This window comes from Gymnoscopelus microlampas (assembly GCF_963454915.1).
Source record: "Gymnoscopelus microlampas genome assembly, chromosome: 1".
Taxonomy (NCBI): Eukaryota; Metazoa; Chordata; class Actinopteri; order Myctophiformes; family Myctophidae; genus Gymnoscopelus; species Gymnoscopelus microlampas.
In genome coordinates this window covers 51,611,128-51,636,088 of record NC_139962.1, presented here as the reverse complement: position 1 = coordinate 51,636,088, position 24,961 = coordinate 51,611,128, and the positions used below count along the sequence as shown (strand labels likewise).

The 24,961-nt window shown below is 45.0% G+C and overlaps 1 protein-coding gene across 20 annotated transcripts in view; it reads left to right on the top strand.

The window, feature by feature from the left end:
* The window catches only part of celf6 (CUGBP Elav-like family member 6), a gene marked incomplete at both ends in the record, with an annotated part of 262,587 nt that extends 238,315 nt beyond the window's left edge, over positions 1–24,272 (top strand). For 8 of the 20 annotated variants that reach the window (XM_084073331.1, XM_084073329.1, XM_084073330.1 and 5 more), the window contains 2 exons: positions 5,247–5,330; positions 24,145–24,272. In XM_084073331.1, the coding sequence (XP_083929457.1) occupies positions 5,247–5,330; positions 24,145–24,272 (212 nt within the window). Of the gene's footprint in view, positions 1–5,246; positions 5,391–24,144 lie in introns of all 20 variants that reach the window. The other 12 variants (XM_084073316.1, XM_084073333.1, XM_084073334.1 and 9 more) reach the window with 2 other exon arrangements.
* Positions 24,273–24,961: the final 689 nt, after the last annotated feature.

Below are 24,961 nucleotides of genomic sequence, written 5' to 3'. Positions count from 1 at the left end.
ACACAACAAGGACTAGCTACTCATGTGCAGTGGTGTAAAGTAACTACTGTAAGTACATTTACTCAAGTACTCTACTTAAGTACAATTTTGAGGTACTCTTACTTTTTTCGATTTTCCATACTTTTTTTTCCTACTCCACTACAAATATTGTACTTTTACTCCACTTTACTCCAAAACTTTAGTTACTAGTTACTTTGTAAATGTTTGATTATTATTTCCAAAAATACATTAACCAATGCAGCCCTATAGACTCCGGCTATTTGAAAATAGCCGATCTACAAGCTCACAACGCGTTGCATCGCAACGCGTTGTGAGCTTGTAGATCAGCTATTTTCTAAATATTTTTTATACATTTTAAAAAACTTAAAATGGGACATTCTGCATAAGGAGTACTTTTACTTCTGGTAATTTAAGTACATTTTGATGCCAATACTTTTGTACTTCTACTCACTTTTTTCTTTAGTAAAACATGTGAGTACTTCTTCCACTGCTCATATCATATGTACAGCATATCTCCAAATGCCGGTATAATATATATAAATCTATACTTCAGTTCTATACAGTACATTTACTCAAGTACTGTACAATTTTGAGGAATAATAAATAGGAATAAAATAGCCCTATTTTATACATAGGCTATTTGAAAATAGCAGATCTACAAGCTCACAACGTTGTGACGCGTTGTGAGCTTGTAGATCTGCTATTTTCAAAAAAAGTTAGTACTTAAACTTTTGGTAGTATATTTTGATACCAACACTTTTGTACTTTTACTCAGTAACATTTTGAACACGGCCTTTTACTTGTAACAGAGTATTTCTACATTGCGGTATTGCTACTTTTACTTGTAATATTACTTGTATGTTATATATCTGAGTACTTCTTCCACCACTGGGGATAACGGAGTGACGTCAGGACTTTGATACTCTATTTGAACTCTCCTGTCGTTCTTCAAAGCAAAAGGGGGGTTCCACAATCCCCATTACTCCACAGCCATGAAGATAGCCTTAGCAGACCTTAGCAACATTTCCATAACAACACTCATTCTTTATTACAGATGGATCAGATAATATTACGTGGGCGATTTACGTTTTCTAGTTTAAATTATAATAACACATGGCACATGTCACATTTTCACTTTACAGTCATTACATCACTGCAGTAGCTACACCTGGTGGCATGTATTTATTTTACTTTATCGTTGCTGTCGGGGCAGAAACCTTGTATCCATACTGTATTTCAACTTTTTTTTCTTAAGTTAATGCCCTACTTCATCATACAACAGTGTCGCACAAAAGTTGTGCAAATAGCTGATCTACAAGCTCACCACCCGGTGCGATGCGACGCATCGGCTATTTTCACTGTTTTCACTATTTTAATTTTTAAATATAATAATTATATAGGAATGGTTTTGGACATACAAGCGGTTTCCACCCGACAGCAACGGATTATAATGTGGCCAATGTGGGTTGTATAGACTTTATTACAAATGCGGCTAAATATGTCTCTCGCAACCTTTGGAGGTGGTTCATGTGATCGTACTTATGCTGCAACCCTATCGCCAGGGTTTTTTTGGTATGTTGCATTACAACGTTTAGGTTTATGGTTAGGTTTAGGGGTTAAGATTATGGTTAGGGTATGGTCAAGGTTAGGTTTAGGGTTAAGTTTAGGGTTAAGGTTAGGTTTAAGATTCATTAGTATGCGACGTAAAATCGACGATTGACTCATGGTTCTCATCTGCGAACCACGTTCACATGCAACGTTTTTGGGAACATTTTTTTATCACTGTGCGTTTCTGCAAAACGTTTTATACCTATATACTGTACCTAGGAAAAGTAATTGCACTATAATTCCTATCGAAGCCACATAACGGTGAGCCAGGCGGCTGTGATTACTGTAATGTTCAGCAGGCTGGTTAAGAAAGAGGAGGCAGCAGACTTGGCACACAGGCACAGATATACTGTACTTCTGGGTTATCAGATAATACAGTGTAGGTGAGAAATAGTCTATTTAACTCATTAAGACCTTAGGCAGATTAAAAAAAACTCTAAATCCTAACAGTTTTTTTGGAAATAATAATAATAAAAAACCTTTTATCTCAAAATGTTATGTTCCAGACCCCCCAGAAGCAAAGATTTGAGTTACAAATGTTTGCTTTAGATATATATATATATTCAAAGATTTGCACACAAGATTTTAAAAAAATAGCAGATCTACAATCTCATAGCGTACTGGGTGCCGCGCTATGAGCTTGTATATCTGCTATTTTTTGAATAGCCAAAGAAATCTGAAAATGGCACAGATGCGTTCCTGGTCTTAATGGGTTAAGAAAATTCGGGAACAGATATACGTTTCATATCAACATTTTCTTTTGATTGATTGATTGCAAAAAGTCTGGGGACTTGTTTCCATTGTGGTCCTATGTATTTAATTCATCAATAGAGCATAGAATATTAACCCATTAATACATGTCATCAACAAATGCACACAGCTATATGTACAGAGGAGGAAAAGGAAAAAACGGCGGCAGTGTATGATCCCTCATTTCATCCCTCATTTCATCGGGTCACGGGAGTAACAGTTCCAACAGAGATTTCCAGACTTCCCTTTCCAGAGAAACATTATCAACTTCCTCCTGGGGGAATGGGAATTCATAATATCTATCTCCCCTTGTGGTCTTCTGAAATGTGGGGTGTCACTCACTTTGGAGCAGTAGTTAGACAGGTATGAAGGCACTGTCCCTGAGTATCTGAGTATCTTCAATACCATTCCCATTCTACATGCGGATGTTGTCGACTAAATGGTCTCGTTTACTTTCATTGACAAGCACAACCATTGTTTTTTTCCCCCTACTTGATCATACTACAGTGTCACACAAAAGACAAAAGTATCAAAAAATAGCAGATCTACAAGCTCAAAACCTGTTGCATCGCGGCTCGTTTTGATCCTGTATATCTGCTATTTTTGAATTTGAATCCTGAGAAGTAACCATTATGGACGTCACTGTCGGTTTTCACCCGACAGTGACGTTGTGCAATTTCTGAATGAACTAAGAGTGATTCCCAACGTGTCGGTATGAGCGGTGCAGATATGGCACCGCTCAGTGCGGGCACTCACTTGGCGCGGGCGACCGCTTGGCTCTGGCCTCGCTTGGGCGCGCCTCACGGGGGCACAAGCCCACTTCTGTCGGCACACCTGCCTTGATGCAAAAAGTCATTAGAATGAAAAATGTCGTTTTGGAAATATTGCTGTGCTATATACTGTAGGTGAAATGGAAGTTGATAGACGAACTGACGCTCCATGGTTATCGTCTGGTTTTGACTTTGAGCGCGGCATAGTAGCGCAGACACGTTTGTTTTGGGCAATGTTAAGTCAACCTGGTTTATACCCCTCAAAGATGTCCGCTGCTACCAAAAGACACTTGTTGACGCCCCCTTCAGGATTTTTGGCACGCTCTATAGGGCCTAAGTGGTTTAAAGGTTTGATTATGACCTGATCACACTGACCTGATGAAGATCCTGTGAGGATCGAAATGTTGTCTACTCAATGAAGTGATCCATCCTTTGCCTTGAAGACGGTGTGCAGGCTCTACATCATAATATTAGATTATGCACACATTTTTTGTTGTTTGTGTGAGGATACTATAGGTTTCAATGCATGATGTTGTGTTATATATACCGTGGTCACACAAATGTCTGTTTAATGAGAGCAAGCCGTGTCACTGGACGGAAGCAAAGTAACGCTGTTTGCTTCGTTTGTTCACACTTTGGTAATCTCCGGGATGAATCTCCATGTCGCCTTCGAGATTTGACTTGTGCTATCATGTTTGTCCAATTAGTGGGGCTGTGGATGGAGTTCAAGAATAGAATAACCTTTCTTCCACGCAGTCGAACAGACAAGTTGGCAAAGATGTGAAGAAGGAGGTGTGAAGTGTCCAGTCACTAATAACGCTGGCCGTCACATTATAGCCGGGAGGAAGATGAACAAGTATATATAAACCTGTGCAACGCGGAAAATGTTGGACACAGAAATTGCCCGAGCAGCAGATGTTCTCCTACCTCAAATCTTTTTCAAAGTGTGAATTCTGCTCAAGACGCACTTTTATATAAACAGCCAGAGCCAAAGCCCTGGTCCCTCCAGACTGTATAACTGGCTCCACTCTATCAAGCGCCGTCTGTGTGTCCTCTATCTTGCCGAGGGACAGTGGCACTACAGTCTGCTGCCGCAGCCCTCTTATCAGCCCTCCACCCAGCCCCAGTCTCATCTCGTCATGCTATCACCCCGAGCAATGAGACAGGAGAGAGAAACCCCGCCAGCCAGCCAGCCAGCTAGTCAGCCAGCAAGCCAGTCATCCTACTAGCCGGCCAGTGAACCAGTCAGCCTGCAAGCCAGCCAGTCAGTCTCCTAGCCAGTGAGTTTACTAGCCAGCCAGCCAGCTAGTCAGCCAGCCAGCGAGCCAGTCAGCCTGCTAGCCGGCCAGATGCGAGCCCACAATTCCGCCCAACACTTCTCTCAATCTCTCTCCTTCTCTCTCTCTCTCTGTCCCTCTCTCCATCACTGTCATTTTCTTCTCTCTCTGTCTCTCCAGTTCATTCCACTTCTCATGAAATTGGCCAGTACAATATGCAGGCAGCTGGGTGGATGAGGGTGGAGGGGCGGACGGAGATTTGAAGCCAGTCCTACTATCACCCAGTAATTGGGGCAAATACTTGGCTTATGTTTTCCTGCTCTCTGTCTGTCTGTCTGTCTGTCTGTCTGTCTGTCTGTCTGTCTGTCTGTCTGTCTGTCTGTCTTCCTGCCCGTCCAACTTCAGTCTGTCTCTCTTCTGTCAGTCTCCTCTTTCTGATCTCAGTCTCTCTTTTGATGTGTCTATCTCAGACTCTCCCTGTCATTCGCATGTCCTATTCCTAGTTCTCCCTTTCTTCCTATATACTTGTATTTCTTTCTCTCTTTCAATCCCACTTTCTCTCTCCATCCATCCATCTCTCTCTCTCTCTCTGTCATCTCCCTTTCAATTGATTTCTGTCTTTTCTCTCTCCGTTTCAATCTCTCTCTATCCATCTCCTTTTATATTCATTTATTTTGTTCCCTCTCTCTTTCAATCTTTGTCTCTATCCATTCCTCTCTCTCTCTCTCTCTCTCTCTCTCTCTCTCTCTCTCTCTCTCTCTCTCTGTGTGTCTCTGTCTGGGCGTGTCCCGCATTGCCCCCTCATAACCTCTCTGTACTGTTCTCTCCCCCCCACCACCAGGGCCAGAAGGCTGCAACCTGTTTATTTACCACCTGCCCCAGGAGTTCGGAGACGCGGAGCTCATGCAAATGTTCCTGCCTTTTGGCAACGTCATCTCCGCCAAAGTCTTCGTGGACCGAGCGACCAATCAGAGCAAATGTTTTGGTGAGTCAAAAGTCAAGGGGAGAGGGGAGGGAGGGGATTGGGGGGGCGTCGAGGTAAACAACACCCACATAACGAAGAAAACAAACAAACAAACAAAGACAGACGTTTGAATCTAACGAGCCGCCGAGACGGGGGGGGAGAGAGAGAGAGAGAGAGAGAGAGAGAGAGATATGCGCGGCCAGCTCTGTTCATTTTGGCAATCCCCTTATGCCCTCTGTGTTGCTTTTCTGGCAATTAATGTTTGCTTTTCCTTTTACTCCCCATGTCTATCCTCATCAAGGCGCAATTAACATTTGAAAAGTGGCGTTACATGCCACTGAGCAGGAGAGGAGAGAGAGAGAGAGAGAGAGAGAGAGAGAGAGAGACAGACAGAGAGAGAGGCAGAGTCGCTGGGTACACAGTAACATCCTCAGTGTTAATTTATCCATTTGTAACTCTGAGAGAGTATAAATGGAACCAAATGGACCCTTACGGGTCCATTTGGTTCCATTTATATTCTCTCCGAGTTAAATGAACACGCAGGATTTTACTGGGTGGGGGTGGGGGTGGCGGGGGGGCAGGATTCTAATCACCCAACGCGGCGGGCATCATGACAGAGGCCAGGTTCACATTGTCCCCATCCCGCCGTCTCCGTCGTCCTGTTTACCCATGGCGTTCCGCTGTTCGCCGAGACATCTCCTCATGCCGGTTGACCCCAGACTTCACTGTGTGATGGGCGTTTACCTCACAACCCAACCACCCATCATCCTCTCTGTCGTTACGGCTCTAATCAGCGTACGTCTTCCTCCATGTCTCTTCCTCCATGTGTGTTCTTCCATGGCGTCTGACCCTGCATGTCTCCCCTCGCTCCTCTACCATCCCTCATTCCTTTTTTTTTGGGAGATTCTGTCCTGTCCTCCCCTCCCCTGCCCTCCGCTCCTCTCCTCCTCCCCAGTAGACCACCTCTACCCTGCCTGTCCCCCCTTTCCTCTCCTCTCCTCTCCTCTCCTCTGCTCCTCTCTTCTCCTGTCGGGGTGGAGGAGGTGGAGGTGGATTCAGTAGTCTTAAAGAGATAATAATAGACTGGTGTGAGTCTTGTTGTTGATTCAGTTGGACAGCAGCACTCAGGGGACAGTCTCAGAGAGACAGAGGGGGGGGGGGGACTGGACTCCCAACTACATCCAACACTGGCTCAATATCGCCCCTCCTTTTGACATGGCATGGCAGACTCTCTCTCTCTCTCTCTATCTCTCTCTCTCCCTCTCTCTCATTTACTGCCTCTAATGCTCTTTCTTGCTCGGTCTAACAGAGCATGTCTGTTATGAGTCTCTCTCTCTCTCTCTCTCTCTCTCTCTCTCTCTCTCTCTCTCTCTCTCTCTCTCTCTCTCTCTCTCTCCCTTGGTTGTCCCTATTTCTCTCTCACCAACATGGGAGGAGAGACTCTCTCTCTCGCTCTCTCTCTCTTTCTTTCTCCCTCTCTCCCCTCCCAGGCACAGCTACTGTCGGTGTCTCTCTGCCCTCTTCCTCTCAGCATATGCCTCTCGCTATCACTATCTGTCAGTCAACGAGGGGGAAGGACAAAGGGGCGGCGACCTCATCTGTCTCACAGGCTTATTATTTCTCCGCTATTAATTAAGATCTTGGCTGAAAAACAATAATTTAACCGGTGATTTTTTAATATGTTTTTTTTTCTTATTTCATTATTATATTTTTTCCCTCTATACTCCTGTCTTTTTATAGCGGCCGCCTCCGGGCCTCTCGCCGTGTGCGAGACATGAACAAATTAGACAGAAGATGCTGGGCATTAAGGGAACTCAAGTCATTAGGCTTCTTCCAGGAACTTGGAACGGGTCTCGTCTTAAAGATGTGATGTGAGTTTAACCCATTAAGACCGGGAAAGCGTCTGTCATTTTAGCCACTCTAACCATTATCTTATACTTTGGCTATTCAAAAACAACAGATATCATAGAGCGGCATCAAGGGCGGCAAGCTATTTTTCAAAAAAATATCAGATCTACAAGCTCATAGTGCGGCACTCGGTTCAACAAATGCCTTCTAAATTCTAACAGTTATTTAAAAAAAAAAATTAAGTTGCTATGATATCAATGGTTCTCAAACTTTGTTCATGTCAAGGACCTCCAAAATGATAAGTATTTGGCTTCGGACCAACATCTCAAAATATTTTGTTCCAGGGACCCCCAGAAGCAAGATTTGAGTTATGTTTACTTTAAACATAAAGATTTACACAGTTTCACGATTTAAAAAAAGTACTAGATCGACAAGCTCATAGCACGGCACTTGAAGCGGCTTTATGAGCTTATACTATATCTGCTATTTTTTAATAGCCAAAGTATAAAATAATGGTTAAAGTGGTTGCACAGATGCATTCCCGGTTTTAATGGGTTAATCTCACTGTGGTTAATGGGCATAGCAGACGCAAATGGACACGCATGCCATTCACACTCCCTCATTCACACTGCTGCTGTTATTGTGCCGTGTTATTTATACATACTGTATGTACACGTGTAAGCAAGCACAGCATGCACACAAACCCCCAGCGGCCATTTACAACATAAGCAGTGGTGGAAAAAGTACTCACATTTTTTACTTAAGTAAATGTATCAATACTGCAATATAGAAATACTCTGTTACAAGTAAAAGTCCGGAATTCAAAATGTACTTGAGTAAAAGAACAAAAGTATTGGCATCAAAATGTACTTAAAGTACCAAAAGTAAAAGTATAGTCATTATGCAGAATGTCCCATTTCAAGTGTTCAAATGTACACTATAACAATCTTTTGAAAATAGCAGATGTGTCGCATCGCGACGCATTGTGAGCTTGTAGATCGGCTATTTTCAAATGGCCGGAATTTATATAGGGCTTAAGTGGTTAATGTATGTTTTGTATAATAATCAAAATCTACAAAGTAACCAGTAACTAAAGGGTTCAAATAATTGTAGTGGAGTACATTTATAATATTTGCCTCTGAGATGTAGTGGAGTAGAAGTAAAAGTACTGCAATTTGGAAACACTCCATTAAAGTATTTGAGTAAATATACTTACTTACTTTACACCACTGAACAAAAGTGTCAGGCCCACCAGTCTGACCATACAGATTGGATGAAATGTTATTCACACTCACACAAAAAAGATAGAGTAACTTTAAATTCATGGAGAATTGTGTTTTTTTGTTGATGGAATGAAGAATCCAAAAACAGAGAAATTACGTGATGAATTGAAGTTAGGAGGCCAAGATTAACTATATTTTAAATCCAGTTAAATAAACTCTCAACAAAACTCTCACTGAATAGTCATGTATCCAGCCATATGCACAGCACTTACAAAACACCTTATTTTCACTCAAACTTTGCTACTTAAACAATGGTTCTGCAAAACTTTTTGGCTTCAGAACCCCTGATTTCTGAATCCAAGAATCCATTTTGCCTGACTACAACGTATTGTTTAGACAACTGAAAGGGAAAACCATAGCTAGCATATGGTATGAATTAATGATAATAATAATAATAATAATAATAATAATAATAATAATAATAATAACATTGAATTTATGTAACGCCTTTCAAAAACCCAAGGACGCTTTACAATACAAAAAACAAACAAACTATAATTTGCCAAAAGCCTGAGTAAACAAGTGTCTCTTTAGTGCGGACTTGAAAGAGTCCAATGATTGGCTATCATTAATTAAAACTACATTGCCAGCATTCCTAACCCACCTTTTGAAGAATATATTACAAAGAAATGGAGTGAAAGAGTTGTAATTACACAAGTGCCTCCTGAGCAGATTTATTTTAAACTGTGACCATGACATTTCAGTAAGTCCAGTGTCATTATGTTCACATATTTTGCAATTAAGTATTGCTTTGTTTTTAATAACAGTTGTGCTAGTCCAGTTGTCAAGTTTTTCATTGACAATGTTTGTCTATGTTTTATCATTACATTTCTCATTGTGTCTGTAAACAAGGAGTGCGCCTGGGTGTGAGCATGGGTTTCAACATGAGCATAGTTAAGTTCAAGTATTTTCCCAGTTTTTGCATTCTTAATTCACCGTCAAGGCATGTGAGAAAAACAACAACTCTCCATGAACTCAGGGGTGAGTAATTAATAGGAAAAAAAAGTTTTTCGGGGGTGAAGCATTGCTTTGAGTAGACATGGCAAAGTCACACATAACAATATGTGCAAAAGCATATCACCACCTGCAATCATGCAATTATTAACGTGTTAATTAATGGTAGAGGTGTTAATGTAACCATTTGTAACTCTGAGAGTATACAGTTCAAGTAGACCCTTAACGTTAAATTTTTAAGATTCAAGATTTTATTCGTTACCTCTCATAAAGTACCCAACCGTCTTTGGTTTTAGTTCCTCAACATTGTAGCAACAATAACAAAAGAAAAAGAGTTAAAGAATAACAACAAGAACACAGTTAGGTAAAAACATGCATGCGTGTAGTAGACATCAATAGACTTTTTATGTCATTTGTTCATAAACATGGATTTCTTGTGAAAGACACGAACAAATGAGATCTGGACACATGTGCACACTCTGAGAGCTAAATGAACACAGATGTATTTGACTGAGTGGGAGAGAGATGGTGTGGGTTAGTGTCATTACACACATGCGGTGATGGAAGAAGTACTCAATTTATACAGCAATGTAAAAATAGTCTGTATCAAGTAAAGTCCGGTATAAAAGATTTAAGTGAGTAGCAGTAGTACAAAGTACCAAATGATTGGCATGAAAATATACTGAAAGTACCCAAATTAAAGTAGTATTACAGCATTATATGAAAATAGGCAAAGTATCAAAAGTGGTTCATGTATTATTATTTGTTTAAATAATAATCACAATCTACAAAGTAGCTAGTAACTAGTTTTCAGATAATTGTAGTGGCCGAGTAAAAGTACAATATTTACGATACAAAAGTACAATATTGGCCTCTAAGATGATGTGGAGTAAAAGTATTGAAAATTGGTAATACTCCAGTATTAAGTAAAAATATCTCAAAATTGTACTTAAAGTTATACAGTGCAGATTTCAAAAAAACAATTTTTAGCAGCCTCAGCTGGTCATTACCGTCACTGCAGGCCGTTCATTTATTACTGCGTTACCCAGAATTCCATTGGTTTTCACGGGAAGACGGAAGCGTTTCAAAAAGCGTTCTTTTAATTGTTTTATACGATCTGTGGATCGTTTCTCTTAGCCAGTGGAGCTTTAGTTACCGTGAGCTGTGTTTTCTTTTTCTGTTTTTTTTCGTTCTTCAAATCATGCAATCTCTTAAAATCAGCGTGAGTATCCTTTTTGTTATTAGCGCGGTAGTTCCTGGCCAAACAGGAAACCGGTGCAGTAGTTCCTGGCCAAACAGGAAACCGGTGCATTTCCGCTTCCATTTTCCGGCCAGATGACGTCATTTTCGTGGGGAAGTCATGCTCGACAATGTTCAATAGAAAATATATAAATAAAAGGCTTTCGGGGGTGAAATTCATGGAGTGGGTGTTGTGAAACATTTGCCACTCACAAAAGATATACAATTTAACTTTAGTTTTATTGAAAAAGTTACCTAGCATTACTTTAACTACAGTACTTGAGCAAATGTACCACCACTGCACACATGCAACCACACATACAGCGTAGAATAAACGTACAGGTGTTTATCTCCATGAAACCGGAGCAGACATATTGACATCTTAACAGGTTTGTGGTTAATGCTGGCGCGCATTGTACCACAAGAAGCCCTGCACAGTGTGCAGGGAGAGTGCAACACTAGATGGACACAACACTGAGCAAAACATGGAATAATTATTAACCCAGTAAAACCTGGAACGAATCTAACCACTTTAACCATTATATTATACTTTGGCTATTCAAAAATAGCAGATATACAACGCGTTTTGAGAAATCATGAACATTTTTGCAAATCTTTGTATATAGTTTTTTTAAAAGCGAACATTTTTAACTCAAATCTTTGCTTCTGGGGGGCCCCTCGAACAACATATTTTGAGATGGGGGTCCGCTTTCAAATACATTTTGGGGGTCCTTGACATGGAAAAGTTGGAGCACCACTGATATAGCAACATACTGTTAGGATTTAGAAAACATGTATTTGGCCGCGGACCAGTGGCGCAGCCAGAACGCTAGTCTAGGCTGGGCCTAGAAAGGAGCGGGTGGGTCCCCGACCCACGGATTTTGGGCGTTTTTTGTTAATTTATTTCGGTTTTAGGGTTAGGGTTAGGTTAGGGTTATGTTATTCAATTCATATTTTTGCCAGATTTGACCGATTTTTTTATTAAGAAATATAAAAAAATATTAAAATATTAACTGCCAGAGTTTTTTCAGAACAGTCTGTAGCCTCTGCCAGGGTTTTGCCATGATTTTGGTACCTGTTCGCGTAGCCACAGATTTTTTTCCTCCAGTATGATTGCTCCCCAGATGGTTTCTAATCACAGATGAGATTCAGGTGTGGTTTCACAAATGTCAACGAGGGCATTTTGACCTCGTTAACATGTGTTGTTTGATGTTTGAATATACAGATGTGCCACTTCAAAACTTCACACGTTACTGTTCTTTCCCTGAAAGTCCCCTGAAAATGCATTTTTTTCCTCCCTTTTCTGCCCTTAAAATGCACTGTTTTGCCCCTGAAACACACCCCCGTTTTTCCCTTCAACAGACATCCATATACATGAGAACAAAAGAATGTGTGTTTAAGAAGGTGTCAGACTCATTATGAGGCGAAAGGTGATTTGACCAGTTGCTCAAATTAATTAGCATCATAAAAGCAGTGATCATCAAAATAATTCAGCATTTTAAATGCCCTTCTTTGTCCCTCTTATTGCCCTGGGAATCCCCTGAAAATGTACTGTCTTGGCGATGGCAGGACATGTGAAGTTTTGAAGTGGCACATCTGTAGCTCAGAACGAGAGTTATGCATATAACTAAGGTTCTACGAATTCCGGATGACCGCCAGAGGCAGTGTTTTCAACACCTGGATATCCATCGCGCGCTCGCGCATAGGTCGAATATTAATACCAACAAAGTCACTCGTGACCTGTGTACGCGCACGTCACCTATATAGGTACGGTGTACACAGCGATCATCCTCTTGAAATCTTTTCGTCGAGAATGAGATTCCGAGTGACAGTCAACTCTGGCGGTCATCCGGAATTCGTAGAACCTTAGTTATATGCATAACTCTCGTTCTACTTCATTCCTCCTGACCGCCAGAGGCAGTGTTTTCAACACCTGGATGACTAATACCAACATAGTCACGAGGAACCTGCCCTTACCTGACCATCAGTTGCAGGTTGAAGAGGCCGACAGCACCGCCATCGCCACGGGATGAGGGGCGGCCACGTTCACCCTATAGAAGCGGGCAAACGTGCAGGAGGAAGCCCACGCTGCTGCAGCACATATGTCAGCCAGTGGGACACCCCTCAATGCAGCCCAGGAGGTGGACACGCTCCTGGTCGAATGGCATCTCACAGGAGGAACAGGCAAACCCTTGCGTTCGTAGGCCTGCAGAATGGCATCAACAATCCAGTGAGAAAGTCGTTGTTTGGACAGAGCACACCCTTTCCTGTGCCCTCCATAACAGAGAAACAGTGCGTCCGACTTCCGAAACACAGAAGTCACGTCCACATACTGCCTCAGGGCCCGGATGGGGCACAGCAACCCACCATCAGGATGCGATCCCTCCGTTCCTGGCTGTGGGGCATAAGCCGTCAATCCGACAGGCTGGTTGATATGGAAGGCTGACAGCCTTTTAGGAAGAAAGGAGGGGTTGGGCCACATAGTAACCCCCGACCCATCCGAAGCCCACCTCAAACAGTCCCTAGCGACAGACAGGGCCTGGAGTTCTCCCACTCGCTTGGCAGATGTAATGGCGAGGAGGAAGGCGGTTTTAACCGACAGCCACCTGAGATCAGCCCGCTCCAGCGGCTCGAACGGCGGAGAACACAGTGCTTCTAGGACCGTAGGCAAGTCCCACGAGGGCACCCGAGTGACATGCGGGGGGTGCAATCTCAGAGCCCCCTTCAGATAGCGACTCACCAAAGGATGAGATCCCACAGTACGACCGTCCACCAGCCCATGCTGAGCCGAAATGGCGGCAACATACACCCTCATTGTAGAGGCTGAGAGCCCCTTATCCAGCAAAGTCTGTAGATAGCGGAGCAGCATTGGTACTGAGCACATGACTGGATCCGCCTGTTGGCCCTCACACCAACTACGGAACAATTTCCATCTGTTAGAGTACAGCGCTCTAGTGGAGGGTGCACGAGCGTTAAGCAAGGTATGGACAACCGCCTGGTCGCAGGAGTTCATCAGCGAACCCGGCCTCTCAGGGGCCAAACATGAAGCTGGAGCCGATCTGGCTGGTGATGCCAAATGCGGCCCCCTACTTGCGACAGGAGATCCGGCCTCGATGGGAGAGGCCAAGGTGCTCCGTTGAGAAGCCGTCGGATCATGGGAAACCATATCCTCCCCGGCCAGTATGGAGCCACCAGCAGCACCGTGTGACCGCATGTGGCGATTCTGTGAAGTGTCAGCCCGAGCAGTGGAATTGGAGGGAATGCGTACAAGAGGCAGTCTAGGGGCCATGGGTAGGCTAATGCGTCCTGCCCCAATGGACTGGTTGGATCCGACAGGGAGAACCACAGTCGACAGTGTGTTGATGTGCTCGAAGCAAACAGATCCACTTCTGCTCTCCCGTACCTCTCCCAGATCTCCTGGACCACTGAGGGGTCCAACCTCCACTCGCCTGGAGGAGGACTCTGGCGAGAAAGCATATCTGCAGCCTGGTTGTGAACACCTGGCAGATGTACTGCCCTGAGACTGGCAAGGCGAGGAAAAGCCCACTGAAGAAGTCTCTGAGCCTCCTGCAGAGACTGCCTGGACCTGACACCTCCCTGATGGTTCACATGGTAGACCGTTGACGTATTGTCTGATCGGACAAGGACATGTTTCCCTTCCAAGGCTGGAAGGAAATGTTTGAGGGCTAAGTACACTGCGCGGAGCTCCAGTGCATTTATATGTAGTCCCTGCTGGGCGGCCCAGGTTCCTCTGACTGTCCTGTGATTCCACACAGCCCCCCAGCCTGAGAGAGATGCATCCGTCACCACTATCTCCCGGCGAGAGGGTAGTGAGCCCATGGCGACGCCCCGGCACAGACTCGCGCTCCTTCTCCAGGGTTCTAGCAGCCCACGGCACTGGCTGGAGTTCCTCACCAGCCTCTTCTGGTGCCTCTTGGGGTCGAGGCCTAAGCCGTTGACCAACAGCTGCAGGGGGCGCAACGAAAGGAGTCCCAGGGGCACAATTGCGGATGCCGCAATCAATGTGCCCAGCAGACGAAGGAGCAGGCCGTATGTCAGCCTTGTACTCCCCCGTACACGAGCAACAAGGCCCACAATATCCTCCACTCTCCGCGGGGAGGGGCAGGCCCGCATTGAAACTGAGTTGAGGGCGATGCCGATGAACACAGTGGTTTGACTGGGAGCCAGAGAGCTCTTGGCGAGATTCACCGTGAGCCCTAGCTGAGCGGCATGGGCCAGAAGGGTGGACGTGTCGCTGAGTGCCTGCTCTTGGTTCGAAGCACATACCAGCCAATCGTCTAAATACGGGAGGATCCGCATGCCTCTGGCTTGCAGCGGAGCAAGCGCCGCCGCTGCGCATCTGGTGAAGATCCGGGGGGCGAGAGAGAGCCCGAATGGGAGCACCCGGAACTGATAAGCCCGCTCTTTGAAAGCAAAGCGGAGAAACTGTCTGTGGTGTGGTGCTATTGGCACATGAAAATAAGCATCTTTCAGGTCGATGCTTGTGAACCAATCGTTTTCTGACACAGCCTGGAGAACATCCACTGTGCGCAGCATTCGGAAACGAAAAACCTTCAGGTACTGATTCAACTGCCTGAGGTCGAGGATCGGCCGAAGGCTGCCGTCCTTCTTCGGAATAAGGAAATAAATGGAGTAGAACCCTCTTAGCTGAGCTGAACCAGGTACATACTCTATGGCTCTCTTCTCTAGGAGCTCTGAAATCTCCCGGCTGAGGGCTTGAGACCTCAGCGGGTCGTCGACCACCGTCATTCGTACCCCTGTGAAACTTGGGGGCCGACGTCTGAATTGAATCCTGTAACCCTTGGACAGCGTTGTCACCACCCAAGGGTCTGAAGTCAAGGCCTCCCAGCGGCTGAGATGTTGCGGGGTGAACCGGCTGGGGCCCGGGTCGGGAGAGTCACCTCCGACCCCCCCGGTCCTGAAATGGTTTAGAGGATCGGCTGGCAGGGGCCCCACGCCTAGGAGCCCTGCCTGTGGGCGGCCGGAATGAAGGCTGTTGGGGGCCCTGTTCGGGTTGGCCCTGCCTCGGAAAGGGACGTCTGGCTCCCGAGGAGCTCTGGCCCCTGGCTGCAGGGTAAGGAGTGCCCGTGCGTCTATGCTGAGGTGGCGGTGCTGGGCGTAAGTCCGCAAACTGGCGCCTGGACTTGTTCGCTTGAACACTGCGCTCCAAGGCCTCTTGAGCTGCGGGCCCAAACATCTGGCCCGGAATGACAGGCAGTGTGCGGAGTGTCCTCCTGCACCCTTCCGACAATGGGGCCTGGGCGAGCCACACCTGGCGCCGGGCCAAAGTCAGGGTGGACATCAGTCTGCCAAGTTCCCTCGTCATATAAGCGAAAGCGTGGAGTGAGGCCTCACTCAGGCTCTGTGACGGGGCATTATCCCCCGCCGTGCGGAGGGACTGGTCTAGGGCAAGTATAAGGTGGGAAAGAGAATTTCCGATACGCGCCGCCCGGGCTGCTATATCGTAGCTCCTAGTGAGGTAGTCATCGGTGACCCTGCATTGTGCTCGTGGACAACGAGCATCCGGTCTGAGGGCCTCATCTGGGGACAGTATTAAGGATGCAATGGCAGGGTCCATAGCCGGCACGTGGTCTAACCCATGTTCCCCCGCTTTGTCCATGGCCGCCAAGGTCCTGCAGTCTCGTGACAGGTGGAGACCGGCCTTGGCCCTGGGATCCGACCAACATCGCTGAAGCTCCTTGATGAAGTCCTCAGACGGTGGCACACTGAAAGAGGACTGCTGAGCGTGCCTGAAGAAGGCATTAGGAGGGGGGGCCTCCCCAGGGGGGGCATCCAGCCCAAGCTGTGACAAGGCCAACTGAATGGCCTCCCTAGCTGCATTGAACCCAGGCCCATGAGCATCTGCTCCAGACCCCTGAGAGCCTGCCACTGAGTGGGTGGGGGACCCGCCCTCTTCCTCTAGGTCCTCATGCCCTGCCGTTCCGGACGCAAACTGGGAGTCCGAGGCTGCAATAGACATCGCATCGTCCTCATGCTGATCAGCAACATTGACAGTATCATGGTCATAGTCCCCATCTCCGCTCTGGAGTGGAGACGCCGGGGCCACAGCATCAGTGCGGGGAGCCACAGGCTGCAGTTTGAGAAGAAGAGCCTTAATTTGAGCAAACTCAGAGGTCAATGTGTCCACCTTGCGAGACAACGGATCCTCCTCCTTACGTCTCTTCTTGGCGCCTGAGGCCTCAGTACATAGGCGCTGGCGCTTAGAACTACCCCCTACAGGGCTCAAGACCGGCATTCCTGAGGGAGGCACCTCGGTGTCCTCCTCAGCCATAGCCAACCTCTCTTCCCTCTCAGTGTAAGACATGGTACTGCAATTAGTGCAAGCGTCCTCTGTCAAGGCTTGCCTCAGGTGCCCAATGCCAAGACAGTGTGGGCATAGGTCATGGCCATCCTCTGATCCCAGAACAGCCGAGCACGTGTTACAGACGGCGTACATTGCCAGCGCCAAGCAGCAGCGGAGGCTAACGGTATAATAATAATAGTGGGCCGCGCACCGCGGTCCCTCAGAAGCTGCAGAGCGAAACACACTCCCAACGCTAATCCTTATTATTCTTTTATTTCTATTGTTGTCCAGCGACCAGCAGCAGCGGGGCGAGACACACCCCCAATGCTTGCGGTATATATCCAAGCGGCAGGGCGAGAAACACCCTCAACGCTAATCCTCCTTCCTTTTTTTCCTTTGTCCAGCGACCAGCAACAGTGGAGCGAGAGACACCCCCAATGCTAATTACTGACGGTGTACTAATACACTGGGCCGCGTACCGCGGTCCCTCAGAAGCGGCAGCTTTCTTTTCTTTTCTTTTTATTCCTGTCCAGCGACCAGCAACAATGGAGCGAGAGACACCCCAATGCTAATTACTGACGGTGTACTAATACACTGGGCCGCGTACCGCGGTCCCTCAGAAGCGGCAGCTTTCTTTTATTTTATTTCTATTCCTGTCCAGCGACCAGCAACAAAGGAGCGAGAGACACCCCAATGCTAATTGCTAACAGTATAATAATAATACACTGGGCCGCGCACCGCGGTCAGCTTTCTTTTATTTTATCCTTATTCTTGTCCAGCGACCAGCAACAATGGAGCGAGAGACACCCCCAATGCTAATTGCTAACGGTATAATAATACACTGGGCCGCGCACCGCGTCCCTCAAAAGCGGCAGCTTTCTTTTATTTTATTTTATTTATTTTTATTCCAGTCCAGCGACCAGCAACAATGGAGCGAGAGACACCCCCAATGTTAATTGCTAACAGTATAATAATACACTGGGCCTCGAAAGCGGCAGGGCGAAACACCCCCAACGCTAATCTTACTATTCTTTTATTCGTATTTCTGTCCAGGGACCAGCAGTAGCGGAGCGAGAGTCACTCCCCACGCTAACTCCATATGATTATTTCTGTAAACACACACTCACCGTCGCCAATGCACGGCTATGGCTCCACGGGACAAACAACAACAGTGGAGGGGGAAAGCTCACGATGCTAGTGTCGTTAGCTCCAGTGCTAGCAAGCAGCCGCCACAGCCGCAGGGCTGCTCCTATACACGTCCTTTCCTTTTTTTTCTTTTTTTTTCCTCTTTTCGGTTCCTTCCGATGCCCCTATGAACGGGGTAATCCAATATATAAAGCAGGCTACGCAGCCTCTGGAGGACGAAACCGTAGTCCGTAGCTCCAACCGTTGGTTGCGAGGCTCCACGCGCAGCCGCAGTAGTTAATCGACCTACGCTCCGGAGGCGAAAAGATGAAAGAGGATGATCGCTGTGTACACCGTACCTATATAGGTGACGTGCGCGTACACAGGTCACGAGTGACTTTGTTGGTATTAATATTCGACCTATGCGCGAGCGCGCGATGGATATCCAGGTGTTGAAAACACTGCCTCTGGCGGTCAGGAGGAATGAAGTAGAACCAGTAGTTTTAAACCAAAAAACAATGTAAATTGTTTGTCCGTTTGAATTTTAACATTGAAGTGAATGGAGCAGCAAATCTTTGAACATTTTTAGCTCCTAATCTGTTCGAAATTCAAAAAGGGTTGAAATTATAAAAAAAAAAAAAAAAAAAAAAAAGTTTTTTTTTTCCTTTTTTTTTTTTTTCTTTTTTTCAAAGACGTATATATACGTCATTGGCAGGCAACAGCTGATTATTAAAAGACGTATATATACGTCATTGGCAGCTATATAGTTAAAAAAATCCAGAATATATATATTTTTTGCAAAATCGATTAGGTGGGCCAGATTTCTATGTGGGTGGGCCTGGGCCCACCCATGGCTGCGCCCCTGCCGCGGACCCCCATCTGAAAATATTTTGTTCCAGGGACCCCCAGAAGCAAAGATTTGAGTACAAAATGTTCGCATTCAAACATATATATATATATTGAAAGATTTGCACACATTTTCAAGATTTTTCAAAAATAGCAGATCTACAAGCTCATAGCCGCGCTATGAGCTTGTAGATCTGAGCTCATAGTTGCTCTATGAGCTTGTAGATCTGCTATTTTTTAATAGCCAAATAAATCTAAAATGACACAGATGTGTTCCCGGATTGAATGGGTTAAAGGAGGGTGTAATCTTTGTTTGTTAAAATGAGTGTTATATAGTTCTATATTCTCATTGTAATCACTGCTGTTTGTTCAGTAACCCGGGTCTCCCTGTCTCTCCAGCTCTTTATCCAATCAGGAGAGAGAACTCAATACAGGATACAGGGTAATAATTGGTGAAGTGATGAAACAAAAAAAATAATTGCAGACAAAATTGGAACTGAACACTAGAAAATTGAGGCGGATGAATTATCTTTGTGTTCCTTCTCGTTCCTGATTAGATAAAATTGTCATCCCGACCCAAAAATGTATTTTCTGTTTGCTAAAGAGCTGGAGAGTGAACACATATGTCTAAAGGAATGATAACACCGGAATATACTGTAATACCCTCGAGTCTAGACTTGGTAAACTGGACCTAAGTTGTCTCTGTACTTGGACTGTTTTTTTTTGTCTACACCAAATCTGTGCCAAAAATAGCCGATCTACAAGCACACAATGTGTCGCGAACGCGACACATTGTGTGCTTGTAGATCGGCTATTTTTGGCTAATGTTCCCCCCAGAATATGGATGCTGGGGTTCAAGTGGTTAACTCTTTAACTGCCAGAGTTAAAACATTGTCTATAGCTGCCCTTGCAAGCGATTTTGAGCGTTTTTACTAACCTTTGAAAAGGCATAGAATATCATTCTTCACAACGATCCACCCGGTGATCGCCTCAAGAGACGTAGGGGGGTCTCGTGAATTGAAGAAAAAAGCAGTCAATGAGTTAACGTTTAATTTTATTTAATTTTATTTACCCCTTTAACGCCCCACACAAATCCTGCTTTTTTTCCAGTGACCTCACCAAAATGCACCGTAAATCCAATACAGCATTATATAGAAAAATAGAATTGTGTTTTTGTTTCAGAAGCTGCCCCTCTATTGTTTAAAAACACGCTACTGACCATTTTTGTTTCATTTGTTTCCAAACTGCAGACTAGTATCTCATGTTGAAACACGTTCATCTTCATTGGGAGATATATCAAACAAGCTCCGCTTGCAAATCACCGTTACGCCAGGCGTGAGTGTGAGAACACACTGATTTGTGGTCCCTGAAAACACACACACACACACACACACACACACACACACAGCTATGCATCTCCGCTAGAGACGCCGCCTTCGCCACACAGGTTAGCCGCATTTTGACGAAGATCGTGACAGGTGGAGTTAATCATACGCCCCTGGTTTTGAGATAACGTGTCTCCAGAAAAAGCCTGAAGGTTTGACAATGTTTTGCTAGGTGGGGGGAGAGGGGCATTGAATAGGAGCCGACTCGGGTTCACAGACAGGGGACAGGAGATGTATAATGTATTATATCTATATATATATAAATATATATATATAAATATATATATTTATATAGAGAGTGAGAGAGTGGACCGAAGTCTGCCATCACTGAGGCCGCTATCCCCCTGGGCAGTGGTGTAAAGTAACTAAGTACATTTACTCAAGTACAGTACTTAAGTACAATTTTGAGGTATTTTTTACTTTACTGGAGTATTTCCAATTGTCAGTACTTTTACTTCTACTCAACCACATCTAAGAGACAAATATTTTACTTTTACGCCACTCCAATTATTTGAAAACTTTAGTTACTAGTTACTGATAGATACCAATACTTTTGTACTTACTGTAGTAAAGTATTTTTTTAAATTCTGGACTTTAACTTGTAACATTTCTATAGTGCAGTATTGATACTTTTACTTAACCAAAGCCTTGCTCTCTTAAGTGGAATTAGCACACAGTACAAATCCTCAGTCTTAATTATTTTTGGCAGGTCCATTTGGTTCCATTTGGAAAATAAATTGATTAATTAACACTGAGGAATTTGCTACGGCGGTTCTAAGCTGGAATGAGGAATTGAAAAGGTGGTCTGAGGCGACACCAACACGGCTGCATCCAGTGTTAAAGTAAAAAATCCCTCTCTGTTAAGAAATGCATACTGTACATAAAATCCTGAGTGTTCATTTAACTCTGAGAGTGTACAAATGGATCCTTTCGGGTCCATTTGCACGTATCTGACAGCCTTTGCACGGTTCCATTTTGGTTTGATCGCCCGGAGGTATTTCAGTTGACCCTGTTATGGTACGAACGCAATCACTGTCCCACTCTCGGTCTTTTACCGTGAAATAAGAGCTTTTTTTTGCGTTTTTTCTTTTCTTTGTGTTAAATCCAAAAATGCTTCAGAGCGTGATTAGCACATACATTTGTACTGTAGCATGGATGGATGACCCCGGTGGGAATTGGACCTCTTCACACTGCAGTGTTGGTGTCAGGCGCTATATACCCATTGAGCTCCAGAGAGGAGCACTCAACGGCGAATGTTGTTTTAAATAGTGGAATTAGTACATGAAATAAAAGATGAATCATGCACAATTCACATTCACCCACTTGCTGAACAATGACTGTTGCCTTTTTTTTTGCTTCTTCCTTTTTTTGCTTGGCCATTAATGTTTAAGTCAAGTGTGGTTGGCACTTAGTGAGAGTGCTGCTCTGTGTAAAATGTCATCGTACAGCCCACAGTCCTCCACACACAGCTCCACACAAAAAAAAAAAGTAAATATATAACATCTAAATTTTAACGTGTCACTGCTCAATCTTGAGGCCTTATTATTTTGGTGAAGTTGGTGGAATAAATTTGTTTTCTGGAAATTGTTCCTGAATCTTCTAGTTATGCCTTATTTGCAAGATACTGTATCACACTGTTAAATTGACAAGAAACTTTAAAAATATCTTGTTATGTGGCTCTGTTGGAGGCTAACCGTCTATAAGAGGACCGTGTGCGTGTGCGTGCATGTGTGTGCAACACGCTGGACCACATTTCTTGTGCACACTGACAGTAGGCCAGAGAAGTACCTCTATGCATTTTCCCCACATTAGTTTTATATCGTTGCTGTCGGGTGTAAACCTCATATGTCCAAAACTGTTACTTTTCAGAATTCAAATTCAAAAGTAGCAAAAATAGCCGATCTACAAGCTCAAAACATGTTGCATCGCGACATGCTTTGAGCTTGTAGATTGGCTATGTTTGCTACTTTTGTGAGACAATATAGCATGACGAAGTAGGACATAACTTTACGGACAGATAAAAAGTTTCTGCCCGGCAGCAATATCATTTTTTTGGTTTATATTTAACTTTAGCTTCATAATGGAAGTCATTGGGGCTGAAACCATGTGGAAAGACGGTGTCTTATTATGTCTTAGATATGTCACAGGTGACGTAGATCCACATGGGAGTCACGGCTGAAGAAGACTGCGTCCTCTGTAAAAAAAAAAAAATATATATATATATATAATATATAATAATATAAAAAAATCTTACAAGAAACGTCAGATCCCCAATATAAGGTGATAATTGGGTCTTGGAATAACATTTCTTCATTTACTGCAGTGTACTCCTTGCCCTCTTGTTCTTGTTCTACACTTTTTATCATCCTGCCAAACACAATCACCCTTCTTTTTTCCCCCTCCGTTCTTTCTTTTTTTTGTGTCAGGATGTAAATTTGAGGCAGAGATTTATTAAAGTAGGAAGTGAGGGAGTGAGGGGGGGGGGGGGGGGTGTAGGTGAGGCTGCGGGGGTGGGGGGGGTGAGCAGGACAGGTTGGAGGGGGGTGAGGGGGGGGGCCGGATCACTGGCGTCCTGACAGGTCCTTTCCCCTGCTCCGTTTGTTTAAAGGGGGTTTGTAAAAAATGCGGACGGCCTTATCTCGGCGGTGCTGACAAAAGCCTGCCCTCTCCCCCCAAATTAAATTGGACCCATAGCGGCGTGATCAAATCAGTTGGCAGGCGGAAAATTCGAGCCGTCAATCACCGCAGTTGCCTGATAAGAGCGGGCAGGCGGGCAGGAGTCCCGGCAGCGTGGAGAGAGGAGAGAGAGAGCCTTAGGGCTCATTCCGCCCCGACACCCAGGTGATAACTCAGGAACCTCGGGGAACCTCTGAGCTCAGCAGAGCCCCCCCCCCGGCTCTCATACCGTCCCGTCTGTCACAACCTTTGTGCCCTTACACACGTATGTACACCTCCACATGTACACACAGGTTGACACAGCGGCGAGCGAGGCGTGTGTGCAAAGGTATGACATGCCATGTGTGTAGCAATCTTCAAACACGCCGTGCACATATCTTCATGTTGCACAAGACACGTACATAGCCACACACACACATGCACACGCACGCGCGCGCGCACGCACGCACGCACGCACACATCTGCTGAGCTCACAAATCTAAACCCAGCATGAAATTAATTTTGCCCTGATTTATTTTCACAGGACACCTTTTATCCTCCACCCCCCATCTGTATTCAAATTAGACTCCCTGGCAGGTTTCCCTAATAGTTCCCAATCTCTGTTTCTAATAACTGTGTGGCCATTAGACATTTACGTGTTGCTTTGGTACTGTAATCATCTATCTCAGGATTGTTTTCCTTTTCATCTTCAGGGAAAAGACAAAACAAAAGCCTTATTGTTGTGTCATTGTTGATGTTTAAAGAGGTGTCTCCTCCCTCTCTCGCGCCCTTCATTTTCTTTCTCTCTCTCTCTCTCTCTCTCTCTCTCTCTCTCTCTCTCTCTCTCTCTCTCTCTCTCTCTCTCTCTCTCTCTCTCCCCCCCCTGAGTTTCATCTCAACTCTGTATCCTTTACCTCCTCGTCTCCCTCCATCTGTCCATTTAATTCTCCCTGTCTTCTCCTCCTCTACTCCTTCACCCTTCCCTCTGTCTCATCTCTTTCCCTTTCCCCCTCTTCCTTCCATACCTCAATGTTTCTAACCTACATCCTTCCCTCTCAAACATTATCTTCCTCTCTCTCTCTCTCTTTCTTTGTCTCTTTTGTCTATGCTCGCAGGTTTTGTGAGTTTTGATAACCCGTCCAGTGCTCAAGCCGCCATCCAGGCCATGAACGGCTTTCAGATAGGCATGAAGAGGCTGAAGGTTCAACTCAAGCGGCCAAAGGATGCCAACCGACCTTACTGACCCCTCTGCCATCCATACCCAGGTATGACCTTATTGACCCTTCTGCCATCCATACCCAGGTATGACCTTATTGACCCCTCTGCCATCCATATACCCAGGTATGACCTTATTGACCCCTCTGCCATCCATATACCCAGGTATGACCTTATTGACCCCCTCTGCCATCCATATACCCAGGTATGACCTTATTGACCCCCTCTGCCATCCATATACCCAGGTATGCCACTGCTGAGCCATGCTGAGTGAGAATGTTCCATTCCACACCATGCCAACTCATTCCCAGAATGACAGTAAACCAACCTCACAATGAAACACTCACTCATTGTGTTCAGTTTGACGTGCCAAATTTGAAGCTTTTTAGGAGCATAGGTCTCAGTTATGTACACGTTGAATACTCTATTAGTCAGAAATGTCTATAGGTCTAATAGCTAAGATGCTCGGTGCAGTGCAGCAAACATTCCTCTTTTTTTGCTTTTATTGACACAGCACAAATTAGGTACCTTTGTCATTTAGTGTTAACAAATTTGAACAGACAGTAAAATGAGAAATTTGATAAATAAGAACTCTTTGAACTTCAAAACCTGTCCAAAGTCTACACTAAGTGGAGATCAGTTGGTCCACAGACATAATATTCGCAGATGTAGATTGGCCACTGTGTCCTGCACCAATGTCACCTCCATATTGGCAGG